The sequence below is a fragment of the Eubalaena glacialis genome, chromosome 13, assembly GCF_028564815.1.
Source record: "Eubalaena glacialis isolate mEubGla1 chromosome 13, mEubGla1.1.hap2.+ XY, whole genome shotgun sequence".
In the NCBI taxonomy this organism is placed as follows: Eukaryota; Metazoa; Chordata; class Mammalia; order Artiodactyla; family Balaenidae; genus Eubalaena; species Eubalaena glacialis.
Window position 1 is genome coordinate 72,610,806 of NC_083728.1, and position 20,805 is coordinate 72,631,610.

The 20,805-nt window shown below is 43.6% G+C and overlaps 1 protein-coding gene across 10 annotated transcripts in view; it reads left to right on the forward strand.

Moving 5' to 3' along the window:
• Window positions 1–20,805, forward strand: part of LDAF1 (lipid droplet assembly factor 1) — a 37,744-nt gene that overhangs the window by 4,092 nt on the left and 12,847 nt on the right. For 3 of the 10 annotated variants that reach the window (XM_061208999.1, XM_061209002.1, XM_061209000.1), the window contains exons 3-5: window positions 5,489–5,657; window positions 7,923–8,061; window positions 9,341–13,131. In XM_061208999.1, the coding sequence (XP_061064982.1) occupies window positions 5,489–5,657; window positions 7,923–8,061; window positions 9,341–9,377 (345 nt within the window). In that variant the 3' untranslated portion in view covers window positions 9,378–13,131. Of the gene's footprint in view, window positions 1–5,488; window positions 5,658–7,137; window positions 7,242–7,922; window positions 8,062–9,340; window positions 13,132–16,929; window positions 17,097–20,805 lie in introns of those variants that run through there. The other 7 variants (XR_009703315.1, XR_009703317.1, XR_009703316.1 and 4 more) reach the window with 5 other exon arrangements.

Genomic DNA, 20,805 nt, shown 5'->3' on the forward strand with positions numbered 1-20,805 from the left:
GAATTAGCACGTACTGAACAATTGCTCAAACGGGAAGTACAGGATTAGGTTCTGGCAAACTTCTGGTGGCAACATTTTCGTCAACCAATCAAACCATAACCTGTTTTGTGTGTCTTTTTGTTTAAAGGCACCTTTATTCTGTAGATATTATGGATTCATTAACGTTGAACTCCAGACCAACAGCCTGTATTATACAGGCAGCTATAACTCTTGCCTGAACGAAGTTTATCTAATACACGTATGGTATTTTCTCTATAAGGCACGTCACAGCCTTCTTATACTTAGGAACACTAGACAGTACTGCTACACATTTTAAATGGCAAAATCACCAACAGAAAACATAAAAATGCAGAAAAAGGTGGCACTAAATAAACCATGAAAAGGACAGTTGTATAGAGAGCTGAAACAAGAAGGCAGAGTGTTACCTAGTTTGACCTCAGCTGGGAACATGTGCGTCAGGTGGCTCACGTTTTTCACTGCCTTGTGCACGTCCATGAAAGCAACTCAAAGTGTTGATTCTGGGATTACAGATCAGTTTTAGTGGGTAGGCAAATTCACAAATATGGAATCTGCAAATAATAGGGATTGACTGTACATTAATTAACCTTGGTTGAGCACTTACTATATGCAAAGCACTGTGCTACGCACTTGGCATATCTTAACTTAGTTAATATTCGTGTCTACCTTCTAAGGTAGGCATTTCAAAGCATGTGAACTCTGACTTCTTGACATTTCTTTATTTTTTCACCTTAGATCCTCAGCCATGGTCATTGGAATAGATTTAGACTAGATAACTTCCAGGGCAGTTGACTCCCAGAATGATGGGACAGATCATCAGTTGGCTAAGCCCTGATGTTCTTCAGATAGTCCTGAGGTAGTTTCTTTTAAATTTTTAAATTTTATTAATTGAATTAATTATATTAATTGTGTTTACTGAATAGAGTAATATTGGCAGTAAAGGAAAGGAAATCACCTGTAAACCCATCACTAACAAATCCAGTGGTGGTATTATCATTATTGTTGTTGTTGTTATTATTATTAGGCCCCTTTAGTACGTAATTTTTAGATCTAGTGGTTTTAATTGTGGCAGATGTAGTTCTATATTTTTATTTTTGCTTGATATTGTATATTGGTGTTTTTCCATATTAAAGCATAGGTCTTCTGAACAATTGCTTTTCTTGGTGGTAGAACCTTCCCTCAGATTGACATACCATAATTTACATAGTCATCCCCTTGCTTCTATGATATTTAGATGATTTCTTTCCCCCAAGTAATTTATAACCTTTTCTCAGAGTTAATAAACCCTTTGAGTTCCAGATAAGAATAGATGGCTTCCAGATGGAGTGTTTGTGAAACAGCTCTGTCATCTCTTCTAGGAAACCTCTGGAATGTCAAGTCTTAATTGTCTTACTTTTAGACTGACAGAATCAGAAACCTGTCCCAAATAGCTTAAACAAACAAACAAACAGTGAGACCTGCCAGGGCTTTTGGGAAATGTAAGGCTATCATAGAAGCCAAGGCAGGAAGTAAGCAGGGCGGAGCTTCAGGAGGGGTTAGAACCAGGGTCTGGCAGGTCACTGGGGTCAGAGATAACTCTCAGTGCCCTCTCTTGAGACATATTGTTCCTCATCGTAACCCTTCCTTGTGTATCAGCGTCATTCTCCTCTCTTTGCAGCCTGGCTTCCTTTGCTCTTCCATTCACATGGGCAGACATGATCGCCCAGGATGGTACCTTCAACTCCCCATGTCTCCTCCAGCTCCCAGCTGAAATCCTCTATGGGACCTGGTCTTGGGAGTGCTTGATTCCTAGGAGCAAGAATCTGCTTGACCAAGTCACCTGTGGCCAGGGAGGTGGCAGTTGGGCTGGGGCTTTTCATTTCACTGGTGTAAACATGGCTTCAGGGGCCTACCCCTTCTGTGAGAGGGGGCAGTTTTCAGAGAGGAGGGAAGAGAGATGGAGCATGGGCTGGGCAGATGCCCTCCCAGTGGTATCTCTTTGTGTGGATTACCTAGGACAAAATAGTTTTGCTCTCATGCTGGCCCTTTCCTTCCACAAAGGATGTTTTTGAATTACCTCCTTGGCACCTGTATTCTAATCCTGAATCACAAGGATCAAAATCTGGGAGAAACTGTCGCACAGCACCTTGGACTTGTCATTACCAGTGGTTTTAAATAATGCTGACCCCTCTGCCCTCCACCCCTCTGGTAGCAAAGACAGTGGATACTGATTACCTTTTGCATTCTAACACCAGGGAATTAGCCTCTCTTCTGAATAGTTCCAGATGGAGCCTTCATGTCCTTAAACACTGGCCATGTTGTCCCTATTTTGGAACCTCCCATACTCATGTGTGCATTTTAAAATAAATCACCTGTGTTTGACCTTGGGCAAGTTGCTTGGGCTCATTGACTCTCCATCTCATCTTCTCTAAAATAAGCAATGCCAGGCTCATAGCTTTGTTGTGAGGATGATCTCAGATGTCGTTTGAGAAGGCCTTAGCACAGAGTCTGGAACATAATGGTGCCAGTCTGTCCCAGCCTGGCATTCCTGGGTTATTTAGCACCGCACCATGCCTGTAAAATCTAGGTTGGATAACCTGTGTCTGCTTCCAGGATGGCGATGGAAAATGTTGCTGAATAATAAGCTCTCCCACTTTCCATCCTTCCGTTGTGTCACCCTCTGTTGCCTGGGAGAATGAAAAGTTAATTGCTATAGTCTAACTCCCGGATTTAAATAATGTTAAATTTTGCCTTGTTATCTACCTTGTAGCATTGTAGAGAGAAAAAAATAAGGAAGTTTATTGAAAGCTCTTAAAATAGTGCTTGGCACTTGAGTGTTTAATGAATGTTCTCTATTATTATTAGGCATACCTGAATCATATCTTCCTCTTCTGAGACACACTGGTCCGAGCAGGGCCATCCTCCCTAGGGGAAGACAATTGCTGGGCTTAATTGTCTGCATCTTAAATTGGTCTTTCTGCATATCTGAATAACTTTCTATTTTTTCATTGTAGGGCCCAGATTTAGAAGAGGCTAAGAAAAAATTAGATTTCTTAAGGACTACAAGTAGTCCCTTCCTGCTTTTCTCCTCTTGGATCCCCATGCCAAACTGTCTCCTGGTTCTGTTGAATTTTATTTTGTCATTCCACTTTCATACTGCATCTCCTCCTCCTCCTCCTCGTCCCTCCCTGCCATCAGCCTAGTTTTGGCCATCATTATCTCTTGCTGGCTTCCCTGCAAATCTTCCTCATTGCCTCTTGCACAGGACCACCAGGTTCATCTTTTTAAAATTATTCCTTTGATTGCATCACAGTCCTGCTCAAATGCCAACAGTTTGCTTCTTGTTTTTTTTCTAGGTAAAATATGAGTGAGCGCTTTTCAACAGAAATATTATGTGAACCACATATATAGTTTTAAGTTTTCTAGTAGCCATATTAAAAAACATAAAAATAAACATGTAAAATCAATTTTAATAATATATTTTATATAACCCAGTATATCCAAAACAATATAATTTCAACATGTAATCAATATTAAAAAATCATTGATGAGATATTTTACATTCTTTTTTTAATACATTCAGTGCACATCTCAATTCACATGCTGATTTTCCATTGGAAATACTTGGTCTCTATTCAGATTTCATAAAATTGATAAGTGAAAAACTTATTTGAAATATACCCACCTTATTTGAAATGTAATTAAAATTTTTTCAATGACTGAATCAAACATCAGTTTTTAAATTTAAATTAGATTAAAAATCCAATTCATCGGTCACGCTAGCCACATTTCAAGTGCTCAGTGGCCACATGTGGCTTCTGTGCCGGGCAGTCTGGGCATAAAGTCATAAGCCTGGCATTCTGGTGTTCCAGCCTCATCTGCTCCCCCACCACTGTGGTTACTGGGTCTCTTGATTTTAAGGATCAGAGAGAGCAGTTCAGTCTGTCAGATGACCCCTGGAGGTTTACTAAGGATACACGTGGATTAGAGCTGGAAAGCAATCAAGACCTGAGACAGCTCGAAGGACCATCCAGCCCCACTCCCGTGGCCCCTCTGCCTCTCTCTCACCTTCAGCTGCCCTAACGGGAAGATCTCACTGGGTTCTGATCCTAGAGTATCCAAGCTGGGTATTTCCAGCTCAGAGGTGATTCCTGGCACGGTCGCCTCTGGCGAGAGAAGCTGAACAGCCAAGTCTTAGATAGCTTTTGTCAGAAAGGAGTAGCTGGAGGCAGTGTAGTCAGTAGGCGTTATGCCATTTTGGGGCCGGAAGTGAAGTTTGTCAATGCTGAAGCCCCAGGACTGAGAACGGTGGCTTTGTGGAACGGCCTATTCTAGTTAAGCAGAGTGAGTCCTGTGCTTTGTCACCATCAACTTGAGCTCCAAAATCCTCCTGCCTTCCAGCTTGCCCCCAATTTCCTCCATTTGAATCACTTGGGTGAACAACTCTTTCTAGGAGAATGTGTGTTTTGGTTAGTGGCACCCACCATCACTGAAGCTTAAATTACATCTTCAGTTCACCTGCTGGCCTACATGGCCCTAAGGAATGAGACACAGGAAGGACCAGTTTTGATGGGGAAAAGTTCTGGAATGATGGAAGCTTTCAAGGGAACGGGAACTAGCATGCCAGCACTGAGGATAGAGATGGCGTGGACCCTAAGAAGAGGGGGAAGCCCATCCTTGTGAGGATGCCTAGGGCCAGCTCTGTGTTAAAGCAGCCCCGCCCCACCCTCCAGTGAGCCAGCTCCAAAACCCTTTTGCCTGGTGGAGGAAGATAACCTACTTACTAACACAGCATAAGCTTGCAGTAGTCATCAGGCTGTGGCCTGACTCTGGTATCCAGGTTGATGACATGAAAACATTTTCTCCTAATGAAGTGGCAGCCATTGCAAACATCTGACATCTGAAGTGAAAAGATTTAGCTTTGAATGCCTAGATTTTGCCACTTGGAAGCCGTGTGACTCTAGGTGAGTCATTTCATCCCACTGTTTCTCAAACTTTAATGTGTGTACAAATCACCTGGTGATCTCATTAGAAAACAGAATCTGATTTGGCAGGTCTGGGTCAGGGCCCAAGATACTGCATTTCTAACAAGCTCCCAGGTGATGCCAAGTAGCTAGGACTTAACCTCTCTGTGCCTCAGTGGCCTCAGCTGTGAAGTAAGCAGCCAATTGTACATATATTACATCAGAGCACACATATGCTGAGGATGCCTTCTGAGAGGGTGTGTGTGAAGCAGCAGAGCCATGCCTGGGTCTTTCCTCCTTTCACAAGACTTGAGGTTGGGTCGGGCCCTCAAACTTGCCCCCTGTCCACAGCTGCCTTAAGTTGTTGCTGGGGCAACTCATGTCTTGGGAGGATTATTATTGTTGACTTCTTACCTATGGGCCTTCCAACTTTATAACCTTGGCTTATACTTCCTATAGCTTGGGTGAATTCATCAACCTGGGGTTCAGACATGGTATTCAGTCCTTCTCGTCTCCTTTGCCCACAGGTGGTTGCCTTTATGAAGTCTCCAGTGGGCCAGTTCCTGGACAGGCATCCTTTTCTGACCCTCACCTTGCTGGTGTTTGCTGCCGTGTCAGCCATTCCTGTTGGCTTCTTCCTGCTCCTCGTGGTGCTTACCTCCCTGGCTGCTTTTGTGGGAGTCATATTACTAGAAGGTATCCTACTCAGTTACTCTCCCCCTTGGAAAGTGACTCACTTGGGATGACAGTATTTATTGGGCATCTGCCACTCTTGTCAAAGGTTCCTGTTCTAGTCAAAATGACATTGACCAAGGCAGGTTGTCAGAGTAGTTAAAACATGGGCTCTGGAGTCTATTAGAATCCCACCTCCCCCAGTGTGATTTTGGACACATTATTTACCCTCTCTGAGCCTCACATTCCTCATATGTAAAATAGGGATATAATAATACTATCTCAGAGGGTTGTGAGGATTGAAACTTACAGTTCCATAAAGTACTTAGCACAATCCTTGGCACAGAGTAGCTTCTCCATGAATGCTAACTATTGTCATTAAACAGGGAAGCCATTCACTCCACAGATAGTTATTGAGCACCTGTTGCATGCCAGGTGCCTTGCTATGTACTGAGGTTCCCCCTTCTCCACCTTTCCTCCTGAAGTCCAACTGCCAATTGTCAGCTTCTCCCTGAGTTGCTAAGTTAAAATTACTAAGAAAGTAAATCTGATTGGCTCAGTTTGCCTTTTCAAATCAGATCACAATCCACAAAGAGATGGTTGCCATTTGCTCAGGTGATCACCTCTGGCTCATTCTATGGCTTCCCAGAGCTAAGAGCACCCAGGGTTGCTTCCCTACCAAAGGGACTGTGGACAAGGCAGTTTACACTTGAAGAAGAAGGCAGGCACGGTAGGTGGATGAGCCAAATACAGTATGGCAGAGTGGTTGTTCAGTAGATACTGATGGATAGATGGGTGAAAGATGAATGAATATTAAAACAAAGGTAAATTTAGAAAGGAATAAGAGAGCCACTACCTTTTTGTGGTATCATACAAAGCTTTACAAGAGAGAGCACTTTAAAGATGTATAACAACTTTGTCTCAGAGTAGACAAGGAAGGGCTTTCTAGGTAGGAGGAACAGCATGTGCAAAGCTGTTCCACTTTAGAGCGGTGGTTCTGCGACTTGAGTCTGCGTAAATCTTACTTGCTTTTTGAACATGTGGACTTTCATGTATCATCCAGAGATTGTTATTTAGTAGGTCTGGAGTGGGGTCCAGAAATGCACATTTTCAACAAGATTCCCTAATGCATCTGATTCTGATACAGGTGGTGGTTATCCATCCTTTGAAAAATACTGATCTAAGATTTTGTAAATCTTTATGAAAAGGCAGCACATCTGTTTACATTCTCTACTTTCCTTCCTTTCCAGAGTCCATCCCTGAAACTGTCACTGTGGAGTACTGGGTGGGCTATTTGACAACTCATGAGGCAAGGGAAAGGATGTCTGCCATGCAGCATTTGCCATGTTATTAGTTCTGCATTGGAAAGAGGAATTTTGTTATGAGGAAGGCAAGAGAAAGTGTGCTGGGCAGACAAAAACTGCCACAGTGAGTCACATATATGATAGTCATTTAATTGTCATGTCAACACTTAGAGGTAGTTATTATTATATTCTTTTTACAGATGAGTTAAACTAAAGCTCCAAGCGGCCCAAAGTCTCACCATAAATGACTTAACTAGGATCAAACTCAGGCGTGTCAACTATGAAAATCCATCCTCTTTCCATGGTACCTTTTATTATTTTTCTCCCATAGACCCCATGTTATAAAAATGTATTTTCTCTGCACTTATTAGATGGTAATTCATTAATATTCCCATTAAAAACTTATTTAATGGTGGGTAAAATGACCATTCAGACCTATGGTTACTGTGTGATAGTTGCCAGGCTGGGTTGTAAAGGATGTAATCAAAAGTTATGTTTAGATTTTACTTTATTTAGCCTGCATAGCCTTTATTTCCATAGGTTGTAGATAAGTGTAAATTACAGTATTTGTTAGGCAGTTTGAAACACTGGTTGTGATTTACCACCCCCATTACTGTCTTGGCTAACTCCTTCTAGAGGATTCCATTGGGAGCCCATCCATGACCTTGAGAATGAGGGAGTTTCAAATTCAAACACCCATGGGCAAGACAGGTAACAAAAGTGAGCAGAGCGGTCCAAGAATAATACAGTTGGAAGCAGTGGGGCCTGGAGGAAACTGGAAGGCCAGCAGTTGTTGCCATGCAGTGATTCTCACTTGGGTATTGAGCTTGCCTCCTTTTTAAGCGATACCAGAAGTCTGGATTTTTGTGGAAAACCTCCTCACTTAAAACATCTGAGTTAACTGTTGTTTTAAACATAGTGGTGCAGGGTCTGGTGTTTTCATTCTGTTTTAGATGAGTGATTATTTTGACTTGCTTTCCTCTAGGACTGGTCATCGCTGTGGGCAGCTTCTCACTGCTTTGTGTCCTCTGTGGCTTGGGCTTCATGTCACTCATCATGTCAGGGACAATCATAGTGTCCTACATGGTAGTCTCCAGCCTCGTCAACTACTGGATTTCTCCCAGGTAAATATGTGTCAGTGCAATAATTTAATCTTTACTATTTGGGGAGATTTTCACAAGTAACACCCTAACCCTGGTCACATCATACTCAGTCTCCCGAGATAGGAGGTGCCTAGCCTCTTCACGTCTCTACTTAAAAAGAGGTAAGGTTTCCTTCTCAGTTTTGTTTTGTTTTTTTAATTATCAGGTAGGAATGCTTTGGTGGCAAGTAATGAAAAACCTAAGTAGATACTAGCTTAAACAAATAGGGATTTATTTTTATTGCATAACAAAAAGCTGGAGATAGCCCAGTCCTGGCACAGCCTCTCTAGTGTCATCAAGGTACCAGGCACCTTCTGCCTTTCTGTGTTGCCATCCTTACCCCACTGGCTTGTCACCTCATGGCCACAAGAAAGCTGCTGCTGGCTACACCAACTTCATTCAAGGCAGGATGAAGAGAGGAAAAAAAATGAGTCCTCCCTCACCAATCGAGTCTGACCTTTTTTGTCAAGTAAATGAAATCTTTCCCAGGACCTACCCCCTTTCTTATCCCAGCCAACCTCATTGGCTGGAATTTTGGCAGGTAGCCACCGTAAGCTGGAAGGGAGGCTGGGAAGTGGAGTATAAACCCACAAGGAGAAGGGCCTTGGGAATGTGTGTTGGTCAGCCAAGCTCTGGTGTGTGCCATAGCTCCCCCGCTTGGGGTATAAGTGTTATTAGCAAGGCTACTTGAAATTCAAAGAGAATCCATAGAGCCAGTTAAGTTAATATCAATAGTGCTACCTCCTCTCTCACTTACCTCTGAAACCTACCATCACTGGGATGAAAAAAGACAGACCTATTTCTCTCCCTGCCCCATCTCCCTTCTTTTAAAGATGTAAAGAAATGGTCAATTAATTAGAATTTGAATCCCAGCTATGCCATTTTTTACCTGTGTGATCTTGAACAAGCTGTTCAACATCTCTGTTCTCAGTTTTCTTTCATTGGTAAAATAGGGCTACTCCTTGCTCTGCCTCTCTCACTGGATTGTCATGAGGACACAAACAATAATTTGGAGAAAATGCAGTATCCAAATTAGAATGGGAAAAAGGATCATAACCCCTGCCCCTAACTCAGGCATTTTAACCTCTCGGGCTCCCAGTTTCCTCATCTGTAAAGTCAGTGTAGCCCAAAATCTGGTGTGGTTGCAAGAAGCAACCAAAACTAAACCAACAAAGAACGTCATTCATTCCGCCATGTATACTCTCAACATTGCTCTTTAAAGAGGCCTTAGAGCTGATCATTTCCTCTTGTTGCCAAACAGACTGTGGACACAACACAACTCCAATGGCGACTGTTAGCTGGCCATGAAGTCTACACACTTAGAGGGGCTCTACCAGGAATGACCAGCTGAATGGAACCAAAGCTTTTTTTCAAGCACCTCTGGAAAGCTGTTGGATCATCCTTGCCCCTTGGGATTATGGCTCAGAAGGGACTGGGTAGTCAAGCTCTTCGGGGAGGTGTCCTCTAGCTTTTTCACTTATTTGTAGGATCCTGCAGTGGACAGTTTTGGGGATCTTGTTGCTCTTGGTCAGTTCCATCAGCTGACCGACCCTCACATGGAGAATCAGCAGAGAATCTCGATGGCGTGGCGGCTCCTCACGCCTCTCACCTCCTCCTCTCCAGAGATGCACACCTGACCTTGACAGGATTCGAAGCCTCTACAGGCCAGTGACTTGACCCCAAAGGCTCAGATCTTGTTTCCGAGGCCCCAATTTGGGGCAGCCACAGGTGGTTTTTCCTTTTTCTTTCTTTCTTTTTTTTTTAAATGAGAGCTGCTTATTTCTTCACTCATTTGAAAAAAAGAGGTGGGGGGAAGAATCCAAAACAGAACAAGCTCTTCTGCCTTATTAGCCTTTTATCAGAAAGACAAACAACATTTGGGAATAATAGCCTCTCAGACAAAGTTAGAAAATAGAGTCCAAACTTAACCTTACGGCCAAGAGCATTTTTTTCTAAGTCTAAAGGTATGGTTTCCACTGTTGAGTATTGTTAAGTGATGTTACTCTTTAAAATATTTGCACTTGATACTTTTTTATTGTTTTAAGGACTTGTCTTGTTAAGCCATTTCTTCAAAAAGTCCCATGAAAATGATAAAGGACTACAAAAATTTTTTGAATCCTATGGGATATCTACTTCAGTGGTTTATTTCCTGTGGTATTTTATTAAATATTTATTTAGATGAGCTTTTTTTCTTCACTCTATTTCAAAATACCCCCTTTCTAGACATCAGACCCATTTTTTCCTTCTGTGTCAATTTCATGGCCGATCCTGGGTAATAAGGCTTTTTTAGTTGCTAGTGATAGACACTCAACTCAAAATGGCTTTAAAAAGTGGGGGCAGAGGGGGAGGGATTCGTTTCACTGAACTAAAAAGCCAAGAGGTAGGTCTTTAGGCGCTGCTGGATCCAGGGGCTCAAGTGGTGTCATTAGGCATCTCTCTCCCTTCATCTCTCAGCGCTGCTTTTCTCAGTGTGAGCTGAGTTTTAGGCAGGCCCTCCCCATGTGGAGGTCCCAGCAGCTCTAATTTTACATCAGCCTTATAGTTAGCACTCCCTATTGGACAAGGAAGCTGTTCTTTTCCAGTAGTACATTTAGATTTTTGGCTCCGATTAGACAGACTTGGGTCATGTGAGCAACCCCAAACCAAACACCGTGGCCAGGGGGGATGGAATATGTTGACAGGTCAGGGCTGGGACATGTGTGCATTCTGGAACCAGGGGAGGGGGTGGGTCAGCCCCACTAGTTCTGCATAGGTGGGAGTGCTAGAGTATGTAGAGATGGGAGGACGATCCGATCCCAAAGGAGTATCGCAAGGAAAGGAAATGTATGCCGGGCAGACAGAAGCAAATACTTGCTCTTTGATTCAGGAGGGCATAAAGGCCTTAATTTGGTACTCAAACTTTTTTGTATCCCATGACAGTCAGCCACACCTGTCACTAAAGGGGCCTTCAACTCTATTAGAGAACAAGAACTGCCTTTTCCTGCCAATACATGGGGGTATTAATATTAAGTTACTATTTACTGAATGTTTCTTTCTGACCTGCAAGTGTCTGCTATTAGCTGTCTAAGCTAAATACCCTGCTAGGTTCTGAGGCTTCAGACAAGAAGAATGAAGAGGGCCCTGGCCTCCTGAAGTTTACTTTCTAATGCAGGAGTCAGCTAACAAGTGTATTAGTTATCTATTGTTGCGTAACGGTTTACAAAGAGCACTTTTGTCATCCTACATTTTCGATGTGTTAGGAGTACAGGCCTGGCTTAGCTGAGTCCTTTGCAAGAGTACAACAGCAGCGCTGCCACGTTGCTTCTCCCTTGAGGCTCGCCTGCGGAAGGATCCACATCCGAGCTCACATGGTCATTGGCAACATCCATTTCTTTGTAGGCTTTGGGGCTGAGGCCCTCAGTCCCTGTCATATGGCAGCTCACAGCCTGACAGCTTGCTTCTTCAAAACCACCAAGGGAGAACGTCTCTTAGCAAGATGGGCATCACATTCTTATAACACTTAATCATGTATGCATAATCACATACATCGCATCACTCTCACCACATTCTGTGGGTTAGAAGCAGTCAGGTCCCACTCACACGAAGAGGAGGGATCACACAAGGGAATGCATACCACAGTTGGGGATCATGGGCTCCACCTTAGATTCTACCCGCTACAACAAGTACACAAAATATTAGATTATTATGATAAGTGCATTGAAGAAAGTAGAAGGGGCAGGCCATGTCAGCCACAGCAGTCTTTTCTTTGAACCACATAATGAGAAGTTGCCACTGTGCTAAGAGCTGGGGGGGCAGGTATTCCTAGCAGAGGGCACAGCAAAACAAAGGCCCCAAGACTGGCAGGAGCTGAATGTGTTTAAGGAAAAGAAATATCAGTGTGACTGGGCTTGGTGAGTAAAGGGTAAATGGAGGAGAGATAGGAGCCCATCAGGCAGGACCTCGTAGGGAAAGAAATTTACAGCAAAAAGCAAAGGGAAGATGTTGAAAAATTTTACACTTTGCATTAAGAGGGACATAATTAGACTTAGATTTTTAAAGGTCACTTGTGGCCAATGGATTGGGAGTCAGAAGTCCAGTTAGGAGGTCTGTGGATGTCCAGAGCAGAGGATGGTGTGGCTTACACTAGAGTGGAAGTAATGGAGACCCTCCCCATTTGGAGAGCTAGCAGCAGTTGGTGATGGATTGTATGTGGATAGCGAAGGAAAGGGAGACACAAGGATAGCACATAAATTTTTAATTTGAGCCAGTGGGTAGTCAGTGACACTATTTTCTGATATGGGGGCTGTGTGAATAGTCAAAATCTGCTTTGCTCATATTGAGTCAGATATGCCTTTTTGACACCAAGAGGATGTGACAAATGAACAGTGGCTTAGAGAGTAGGTATGGGCTGGGGATACAAGATTTAGGAGTATTTTCAGTACTAAGAGCTTTACACAGCCTTCTTACGGAATGCTCTCCTGAGAGAAGCCAAGAGATCATTTTAAAACATATTTCTGATCACATAAACAGCCTTGCTTCAAACTCTGCAGAGTGCAAGTTGCCTTCCCACTGCACTTAAAAGTGCTAACTAACTCCTTCCCATCACAAGCTGCACCTGCCAGCTTCTCATTTTTCATATTCCCTTAGCCTCTGGATTTTAGAGGTGAATGAAACTCAGGTTCAGAGCAGAAATGATTCACCAATTCTGCCAAGAAACGTGGCATCTAAATCAAAGCTTTGCAATTCAGGCTGTCTGTCACACGGCCTGGAGCCTGAGGCCTTTGCCGATCAAACGAAGTAAAATACAGAACCCAGCACAGCACCTGCCACAGAATAGGCCCATAAACAATAGTTGTCAAAGTGCACGGTGCACCATCATTTGAAACTGAGTGGAACAGTTGTAGGTTAACCACGGGGAAGGTAGTCAATAATATTGAATTAGCTTTGTATGGTGACATGGTAACTAGACTTATTGTGATGACCATTTCGTAATGTACAAACACATTGACTCACTGATGTACACCTGAAACTAACATTGTGTGTCAATTATACTTAAGTAAAAAAAACGGTATTGTTGGCCTTTTAGGCACAGTGCAATGCGTTCCTTATTTGGAAAGGTAATTAAAAGCACGAAACTGACTTTATACAGTCGGAATGTTAGTTTATCAGTATAACTATAGGTGTTTGTTTTTGCCATGAGTCGGGTGCTATCTTAAGCCCTCTACACTTCAATACACGTTTTCAGTCAGTTCTCACTACCACTCATTTTAGAGATGAGGAAGCTGAAAGATTGAGATGTTAAATTGTTTAAGGGCACGTAGAAGCAGAAGTGGGACTCCAGCCCAGTTCGCCTGGCTGAAGAGCCCACCCTTGTAACCAGTGTGCTGTTAAATGTTAATGCCTCCACCTGCCTTTAAGGCCTGGGATGTGGACCCATGCCCTAATAGGCATTGTCTGCAACAGTTCCTATAACCTTTGCTGCTGTGTCGAATAACTTTGGGGATCCCTGTTTTCATAAAATAGAACGTGAACCGTTGGTTCCCCCTAGAGTTGTGCACATAGAAGTACTGTTTCAACCACCGCCTCTGCATGGTTTCTACTGTCTGCTCCACATAGAACAGGAGATTCAGCCCGGATGTTGTGACACCCCAGCAAGGTATCGTCAGGTGTGAGTTGTCACAAGGTTGAGGATGACTAACAGTACTTCACTTATATTCTGCTGTGCTTCCTCGAGCAGGAGATAAAAGGTGGAACTAGAGAGAGGGGGTGGAATTTGAGAATAACCTGCTTTCTCTTACCTATTCCACGGGATCCCCCCAAAACATCTGTGTGTGTACAGGCACACACATACCCCGAGTGATTAAATATGTGTGTGCACACACACATACCTGAGTAATTAAGCATGTGTGCAAATACACACACAAACCCTGAGTGGTTGGTAAGAGTTCTGATAATTACAGATTATTGAAGTGCTTTCTTTGCCTTCTTGGGGGAAAGATAGGAGGTGGGGATTACATCCAAATCTGGCATGCCTCTTGGATATGTCTTTATGGTGAATATTATCCATCACGTGTGTGGAAGTTGAAAATCAATGATGTTGGAGCATCCCACTCCACACCTCCTGTTTCCAAGCATTTCCACCTTCCACAATCCAGCTCAAGGCTTATCCCTCAGTGAAGTCATGTCTCACTTAGGTACACTGTCTCTACACTTACAGCCCTCATGGACCAGGCATGGTAAGCAAATGACAACTTCTCTGGGCATTGGTTTCCTCAGTCTGTAACGAGAATGCCGCCCAACCTGTCATTGGGAACTGAGGCAAGTGATCGCTAAATTATAAAAGTGCTATAAAACACTAGACAATTAAACCCTTGCTTGACTAGATTGTCTCTTGTTTGCCACTATTCCCTTATATTTGTCCTTCCTCCCACCTGCCCTACCTGCCCCCTCTCTTCTAGTGCTCTGGGAATGGAAACAGTGTCTGTATCTTTCCCTTTGGGTAGCCCAGAAACTTAAATGTAGAAACCCCTGCACAATATTTTGCATTGACTAGAAAGACTGAGGAAACTGAACCTAGAGGAGTTATCCATCGGGGGTGACGTTTCCCACCACCACCCTGGGACATTTGGCAGTGTCTGGAGGCATTTTTGATTGTCATGACTGTGTGTGTTTGGGGGAGATGCTGCTGGCATCTAGTGGGTCAAGGTCATGGATGCTGCTCAACATTCTTCAATGCACAGGACAGACCTTTACAACAAAGAACTAAGGGGCCCAAACACCAGTGCCAAGGTTGAGAATCCCTGATCTAGACAAATAATGAGAATTTAGAGCATTAGACCACACAACAGCAGAGCTGGGCTTGAGACAGGCTGGGACCTGGGGTCCTTTGCTGCAGTGCTGCAGTGCTTGCACCTGGACACACCTCTCCTCAAGCAACAAAATACAAAGAAACTGTATGGGACTAAAAATAACTGCGTGATAATTTGGGGCAAATTCTGGACAAAAGATACAAAGAGACCAAAAAAACCCAACTGCCAATTTTGAAGAGCCGGGAGCAAAAACTGGGTGTGGGGAGCAAAAGCAGGGTACCAAGCATGCCCCCTGCACCCAACACCACCTAAGGGGTGGGCAAACCACCTAAGCCACGCCTCCGGCTTGACCCCTGGACACACCCCTACCCTCACCCCATGTAAGGAATAAGCTCGACCCCCTCAGGGAGCGAGCAAGCAAGGGAAACTGTTGTTTGTTCTTGCTCCCCTCTGCTGCAGCAGGGTCCCCAGTAAAGCCTTGCCTGAGTTTCTTGTCTGGCGTCTAGTCAATTTCTATCGACTGGGGAAGGCTAAGAACCCTGGTCGGTATCAGGCTGAGGCGGGGCTGGAGTTGGCCAGGTCTGCACCAGAGCAGCTGGTTACAGTAGCGGCTTCAGGGACACATACACCTTCACGTTTGTGAAATATGTCAGGTTGTCAAAGACCTTTCACATATGTTATCATCTTTGACCTTTCATAAGAGTCCTGAGAGGTCCTCCTCTTCTCATTTCCATGCCTGACTAGTCAACTGGCAGCAGAAGAAACTGGGCGAACAAGCAAGTCATTTTCTGAAGGTCTCAGAGATAGTTAGTGATTAAGCCAGGGACCCACCATCACCTGGCCCACTCAGGTGCTCTTCCTCTGCTCCCTGCTTTTTGTTAAAGCAGAAGTGGCAAGGGTGAGACATCAGGAAGGTAGACTACTCGGTAATTGGGAATCAGAGAGCCATCTGAGCTAGAGAGGGCATGGGCTCCTCTGCTCGGGCAGTAGACATTGATCGGCTTCCCAAAACTGCAGAGGAGACTCAAGCCCCGTACATATGCTCTAGTAGTCCTTATGGCCCTATTTAGGAGCTTCAAGCCCCATTTGAAAACCTTAAAGAACCAGCTGAGGGAAATGGAACAGAAGTGTTTCCTAAAGAAAGTGTTTCCTAAAGTAAATGTTTCCTAAAGCCAGTAGAGGGCACTCACATCAGGTGATCTGAAGGTGGCTCAACTGAGAGCTGGAAGAAGCTTTAGACTGTGCTTCTTAAACGTTAATGTGCATGTGTACAAGGGGTTAAAAGGCAGATTCTGAGTCTGTAGGTCTGGAGCAGGACCTGAGCTCCTACATGGCTCACCGGCTCCTGGCAAAGCTGTTACTGAACTAGTTTTGTTTGCCCGACCAGCGCTGAGACGCTGAGGTTTACAGCAGAGAAAGGGTTTATTCACAAGGCGGCCAAGCGAGGAGACAGGAGAATAGGTCTCAGGTCCTGCCTCCTCAAAGGCAAGAGGCTTGGGATATTTGTGGGTGGAGAGTATAGGGTGGTCGAAGGTCCAGGGGAAGGTGATTGGAGGCAGGAAAAAGGCGAGGTACTCAATGATCTGCACAAGCATATCTGAGTTACATGCTTCTTCATGGGACACATGCTTAGAAAACGGTGGCACTAGCATGATCTGAGGGTGGAGTTTTTGGCCCTCTGACGTCAAAAAGTCACCCATCAGACACTTGTGCAGGCCCAGCTGAATGGTTGGTGGTCTCAACCGGTTTGAACTGGGTAAGACCAGCTCCATGTTCCTTAAAAACAACTTAAGCAAACATTACTCTCAGAGGTGTTTTCTATAAGGGGCTGTTAAAGGAGTCTTGATATATATTGTCCAAGCTACATGAAGTTTGGAGGGTATGCAATTTGCAAAACAAAGTAAGCTTGGTCAGTGAAGGCAGTTTACAGGATATTATTTATTAAGCACGTTATAGTTTAAGGGAATCTAACTGATGACTGCCCTCGGTTTCAGAGCCTTCCACTGATCACACCCTGAGTAGCAAGGTAATAGATGCTCTCTCCAATCCTCTCCTTCTACAGCTGGTACACCTGAGGCCCAGAGAGGAAGTGCACACTGTAAGTCTGCAGTGCCAGGGATAGAACCCATGTCTCCTGCATCCAATTCTTGCTTTATGACATCTTCCCTGCTCCTTTGACCCTGGAACAGAATTAAGGCAGGAGGATTCATCTCTATGTAAGGGTGAGAAGTAAGTGACTATACTGTTTGCTTTGAATCAAGCTTCTTTGTATTGCATTTTCGGTCAAATCACTTCCCTCACAGAAGCATCGGTGGGAGTTCAAAGATGAACAGAATCAGACTCCGGACCTCTTGAGCCTTGAGGGAGCCAAAGCAAAATAAATTTGTTAACAAAAGGTTTTCTTATTTGTTTGGTTTATACAAATTTGGCTGTTAACCCAAAGCAAAGCTTACATATAACTTGGTGTGTTCTTATGGATGCAAATTATAGTCGTAAACTTTAGTCTAAAAATAAGGGTTCTTTAAGCCTGAATGATTTGGAATGCTTTTACCTACAGGAGACAAAGTGCCTCCCTTAAAAAATAAGAACTCTTAGCATCTCACTAAACATGAAATCCAGATACAAGTGGTTCTAGGGTTGATTTAGGAAACACAGTGAAGTAATCAGGGATCTAGGCTTTCTGTGTTATTACTCCACCATTCTCAGAGAGCATCTTTAGATTTGTTTCCTCATGGTCACAAAAAAGCTGGCACAGCTCAAGGAATCACAATTCACACAACCACAGCCAAAGACAGGGAGAAAAGGGGCTAGCCTTATATACCTTTTTTTTGAAATGAGGAAAAAGACAGAAAACCCCCTCCCAGTTTCTCTCTTAAATCTCATTGAACAGAACAGTATCATGTACTTACCGCTACACAAATATCTGCAAGGGAATTGAGGCTTTATCTTGATTATTTAGCCCAATCAGGATACTAGGGGCATGCTATGTCATTCCTGAACAAAGTCAAGTGAAAAAAAATGCACAAGCCAGAAGTTGAGAATTATGTTTTATTCAAGGACATTACTGAGGACTTTAGCTCAGAAACAGCCTTTCAGATAGCTCTGAGGAACTGTTGCTAAGAGGTAAGGGAAGAGTCTGGAAGTATAGGAGATTTGCTGAAAACAAACAAACGTTGTCAAACATCAAAAGATTGCTAATCACAAGAAACAGACATCTCGAGTTAATGATTTTAGTGCTTTTCTATGTATGTGTAGATGCAAGAGTGGGCTCTTTGAAATTATTCCTTTGATATGCGTCTTAACTATCTAGGGCCAATATCTTGTCTTTTTCCATCCTGAATTCCCCTCAGGGCGCACCTTGGGGGCAGCTGCAGTGGCTGAAGGCTTGATGGCAGGCAACATTCTTTGTCCACACAGCCTTTGCGTTTGTCTAGCACAGTGATTCTTATCCAGGGTACATGTCAGAATCGTCTGAGGAGCTTGTGTTCGTTTCCTCTCCCTGCTTAACAAATTATCACAAGCTTAGTGGCTTAAAAATAACACAGATTTACTGTCCTACACATCTGGAGGTCTCTTACAGTTTCACTGGGCTGACGTCAAGGTGTCAGTGGGGCTGTTTCCTTCTGGAGGCTCTGGGGGAAATGTTTCCTTGACTTTTTCAGCTTCTCGTGTCCGCCTGTGTTCCTTGGCTGGAGCCCTTTCCTCCATCTTCAAAGTGCATCAGTCTCTATCTCCATCATCATATCGCCTTCTCCTCTCTGTAGGTGAATCTCATTCTGTCTCCCTTGTATAAGGATGCTTGTGATTACATTCAGGCCCACCTGGATAATCCAGATAACTTCTCGGTCCAAGATCCTTAGATTAATCATGTGTGCAAAGTCCCTTTTGCCATGAAAGGTAACAGTCACAGGTTCCTGGGATGAGGACCTAGATATTTTGGGGCCGTTAATTCAGCCTCCCACAGAGCCTAAACATGCTTAGACCCCACTCCTTAAAGATTCTAGTTCAGTAGGTGACGTCAGGGCATCTATATTTTACAAAATATGTGCATGATCAAGAACCTCTCATCTGTCACAGAATTTTATTCAACCTTCAGTTATTGTTTATAGTATGAGGTTTTATCTAGGTGGCTCCAATGCAAATACACTAATACGTTGACTATCTCATTGACCCCTTGCATGCTTCCAAAGTAGGTTTTATTCACATTTTCCAGATATGGAAATAGGCTTGGAAATTGTTCCATCTGCCCAAGGTCACACAGTAAGGAAGACAGATCCGGAACCCAAGCCCAGCTCTTGTTCTAGAGCTGTACACGTTCCATAAAACAGCTTGAAGCAGCAGAACAGGGCAGGGAAGAGAAGTTCAGCATTAAAGGGGGCTTCCCAAGGCACACAAGTCTGCTCCCAGCCCCTGTAAACTGCACCAACAGAACTGTCCAGTAGAATATTAGTATCCCAAATGCCTTTCGTCTACCTCCTACCACCTGAGTTACAATTACAGCCAATCCCTACCTGGTGAGGGAGATTGCAAACACAAGTTTGAATGAAGGAGCAGCTTCTTGGGATTTGAGCTCCCTCTCTGCCCACACAGCTCCTCTCTGCTTATTAGGCTGCCTCCCCCCATGTACAGTAGGATAGGTACCTTCAGAAGATGAGAACACGACTTTAAACAACTGCTCATTATATTTGTTCTAGGATACCATGGCAACTAGTGTTCATTCCAGCAGCTGCTCCCAGCCAGCTTGGCTTTCCTCTCTAAAATTTCTGCCTCAACATTTGCAAACACATCAGAACCAACCTGCCGTGCGGCAGCCTTGTGGCCCAGGTCACTCTGATCCTGGCTTGTGACTCTACACAAATAGACCAGATTGGGGATGAGAGGCTCCACCTCTATAACCAAGATACTCTGATACCTTAGACAAGCTTGCTAGGGCTCAAGTTGCTCATCTGTAAAATGTGCATTTCTAGCAAAGTGTTTTTCAACTTGTGGGTAATGACTCATTAGAGGGTATATTAGTTTTCTGTTTCCGCCATAACAAATTGTTACAAACTAAATGGTTTGAAACAAGTTACTCTATATCTCTGGAATTCACAAGTCAAAAATGGGGCAGCAGAGCTGTGTTCTTCTGGAGGCTCTAGGGGAGAATCCATTTCTTTGCCATTACCAGCTATTATAGGCTGCCCACATTCCTTGGCTTGTGGACAATATCACTCTGACTTCTGCTTCCACTGGGACATCTTTTCCGACTCTCCTATCTGTTTCATAGGGAGCCTTATAATTGGGCCCACTTGGATAATCTTCCCATGTCAAGACCTTTAACCACATCTGCAAAGTCCATTTGGGGCCATGACTAGGTAACAATGTTCAGTTTTTGGTGATTAGGATGTGGACATGTTGGGGGTGGTCATTATTCAGCCTACCACATGAGATCAGGGAGCCATGTAAGTGGCCAACAGTTTTTTAAATGCTGTTTTAAGAAGTGCATGCAGCAATGCAATATTTCTGATTCTAATATGTAACACTAATATGATGTAGTCACAGAAAAAGTTTGAATCCAAGACCATTTGTTTTATCAGTGACAGATTAATGCCTTATTCTCTTATAAAGAGATGTCTAAAGAATAGCCTTGATGAGAACTTGAAATTTTGGCCCTTATTACTATAGGAAGACCAGACCTTTTATACAATATGAATGCAGTTGTTTCCTTCCCCATACCAGGGCTGAGTTTTACCACATAACTCTTAAAAGGATTTAGAATCAAAGGTTGTGTTGAAGAAAAGGCAGAAGGATTCATTATTAAAGACCTACAGTATCATAAGATGACCAAGTATATATAATATTCTTTCAAGGTTTTGAAAAACCCAGGAGTATAACAACTCACAATTGAGGGGTGAAATCCAAACACTAAAGATGTTCATATTTCTATTCACCTCCACCA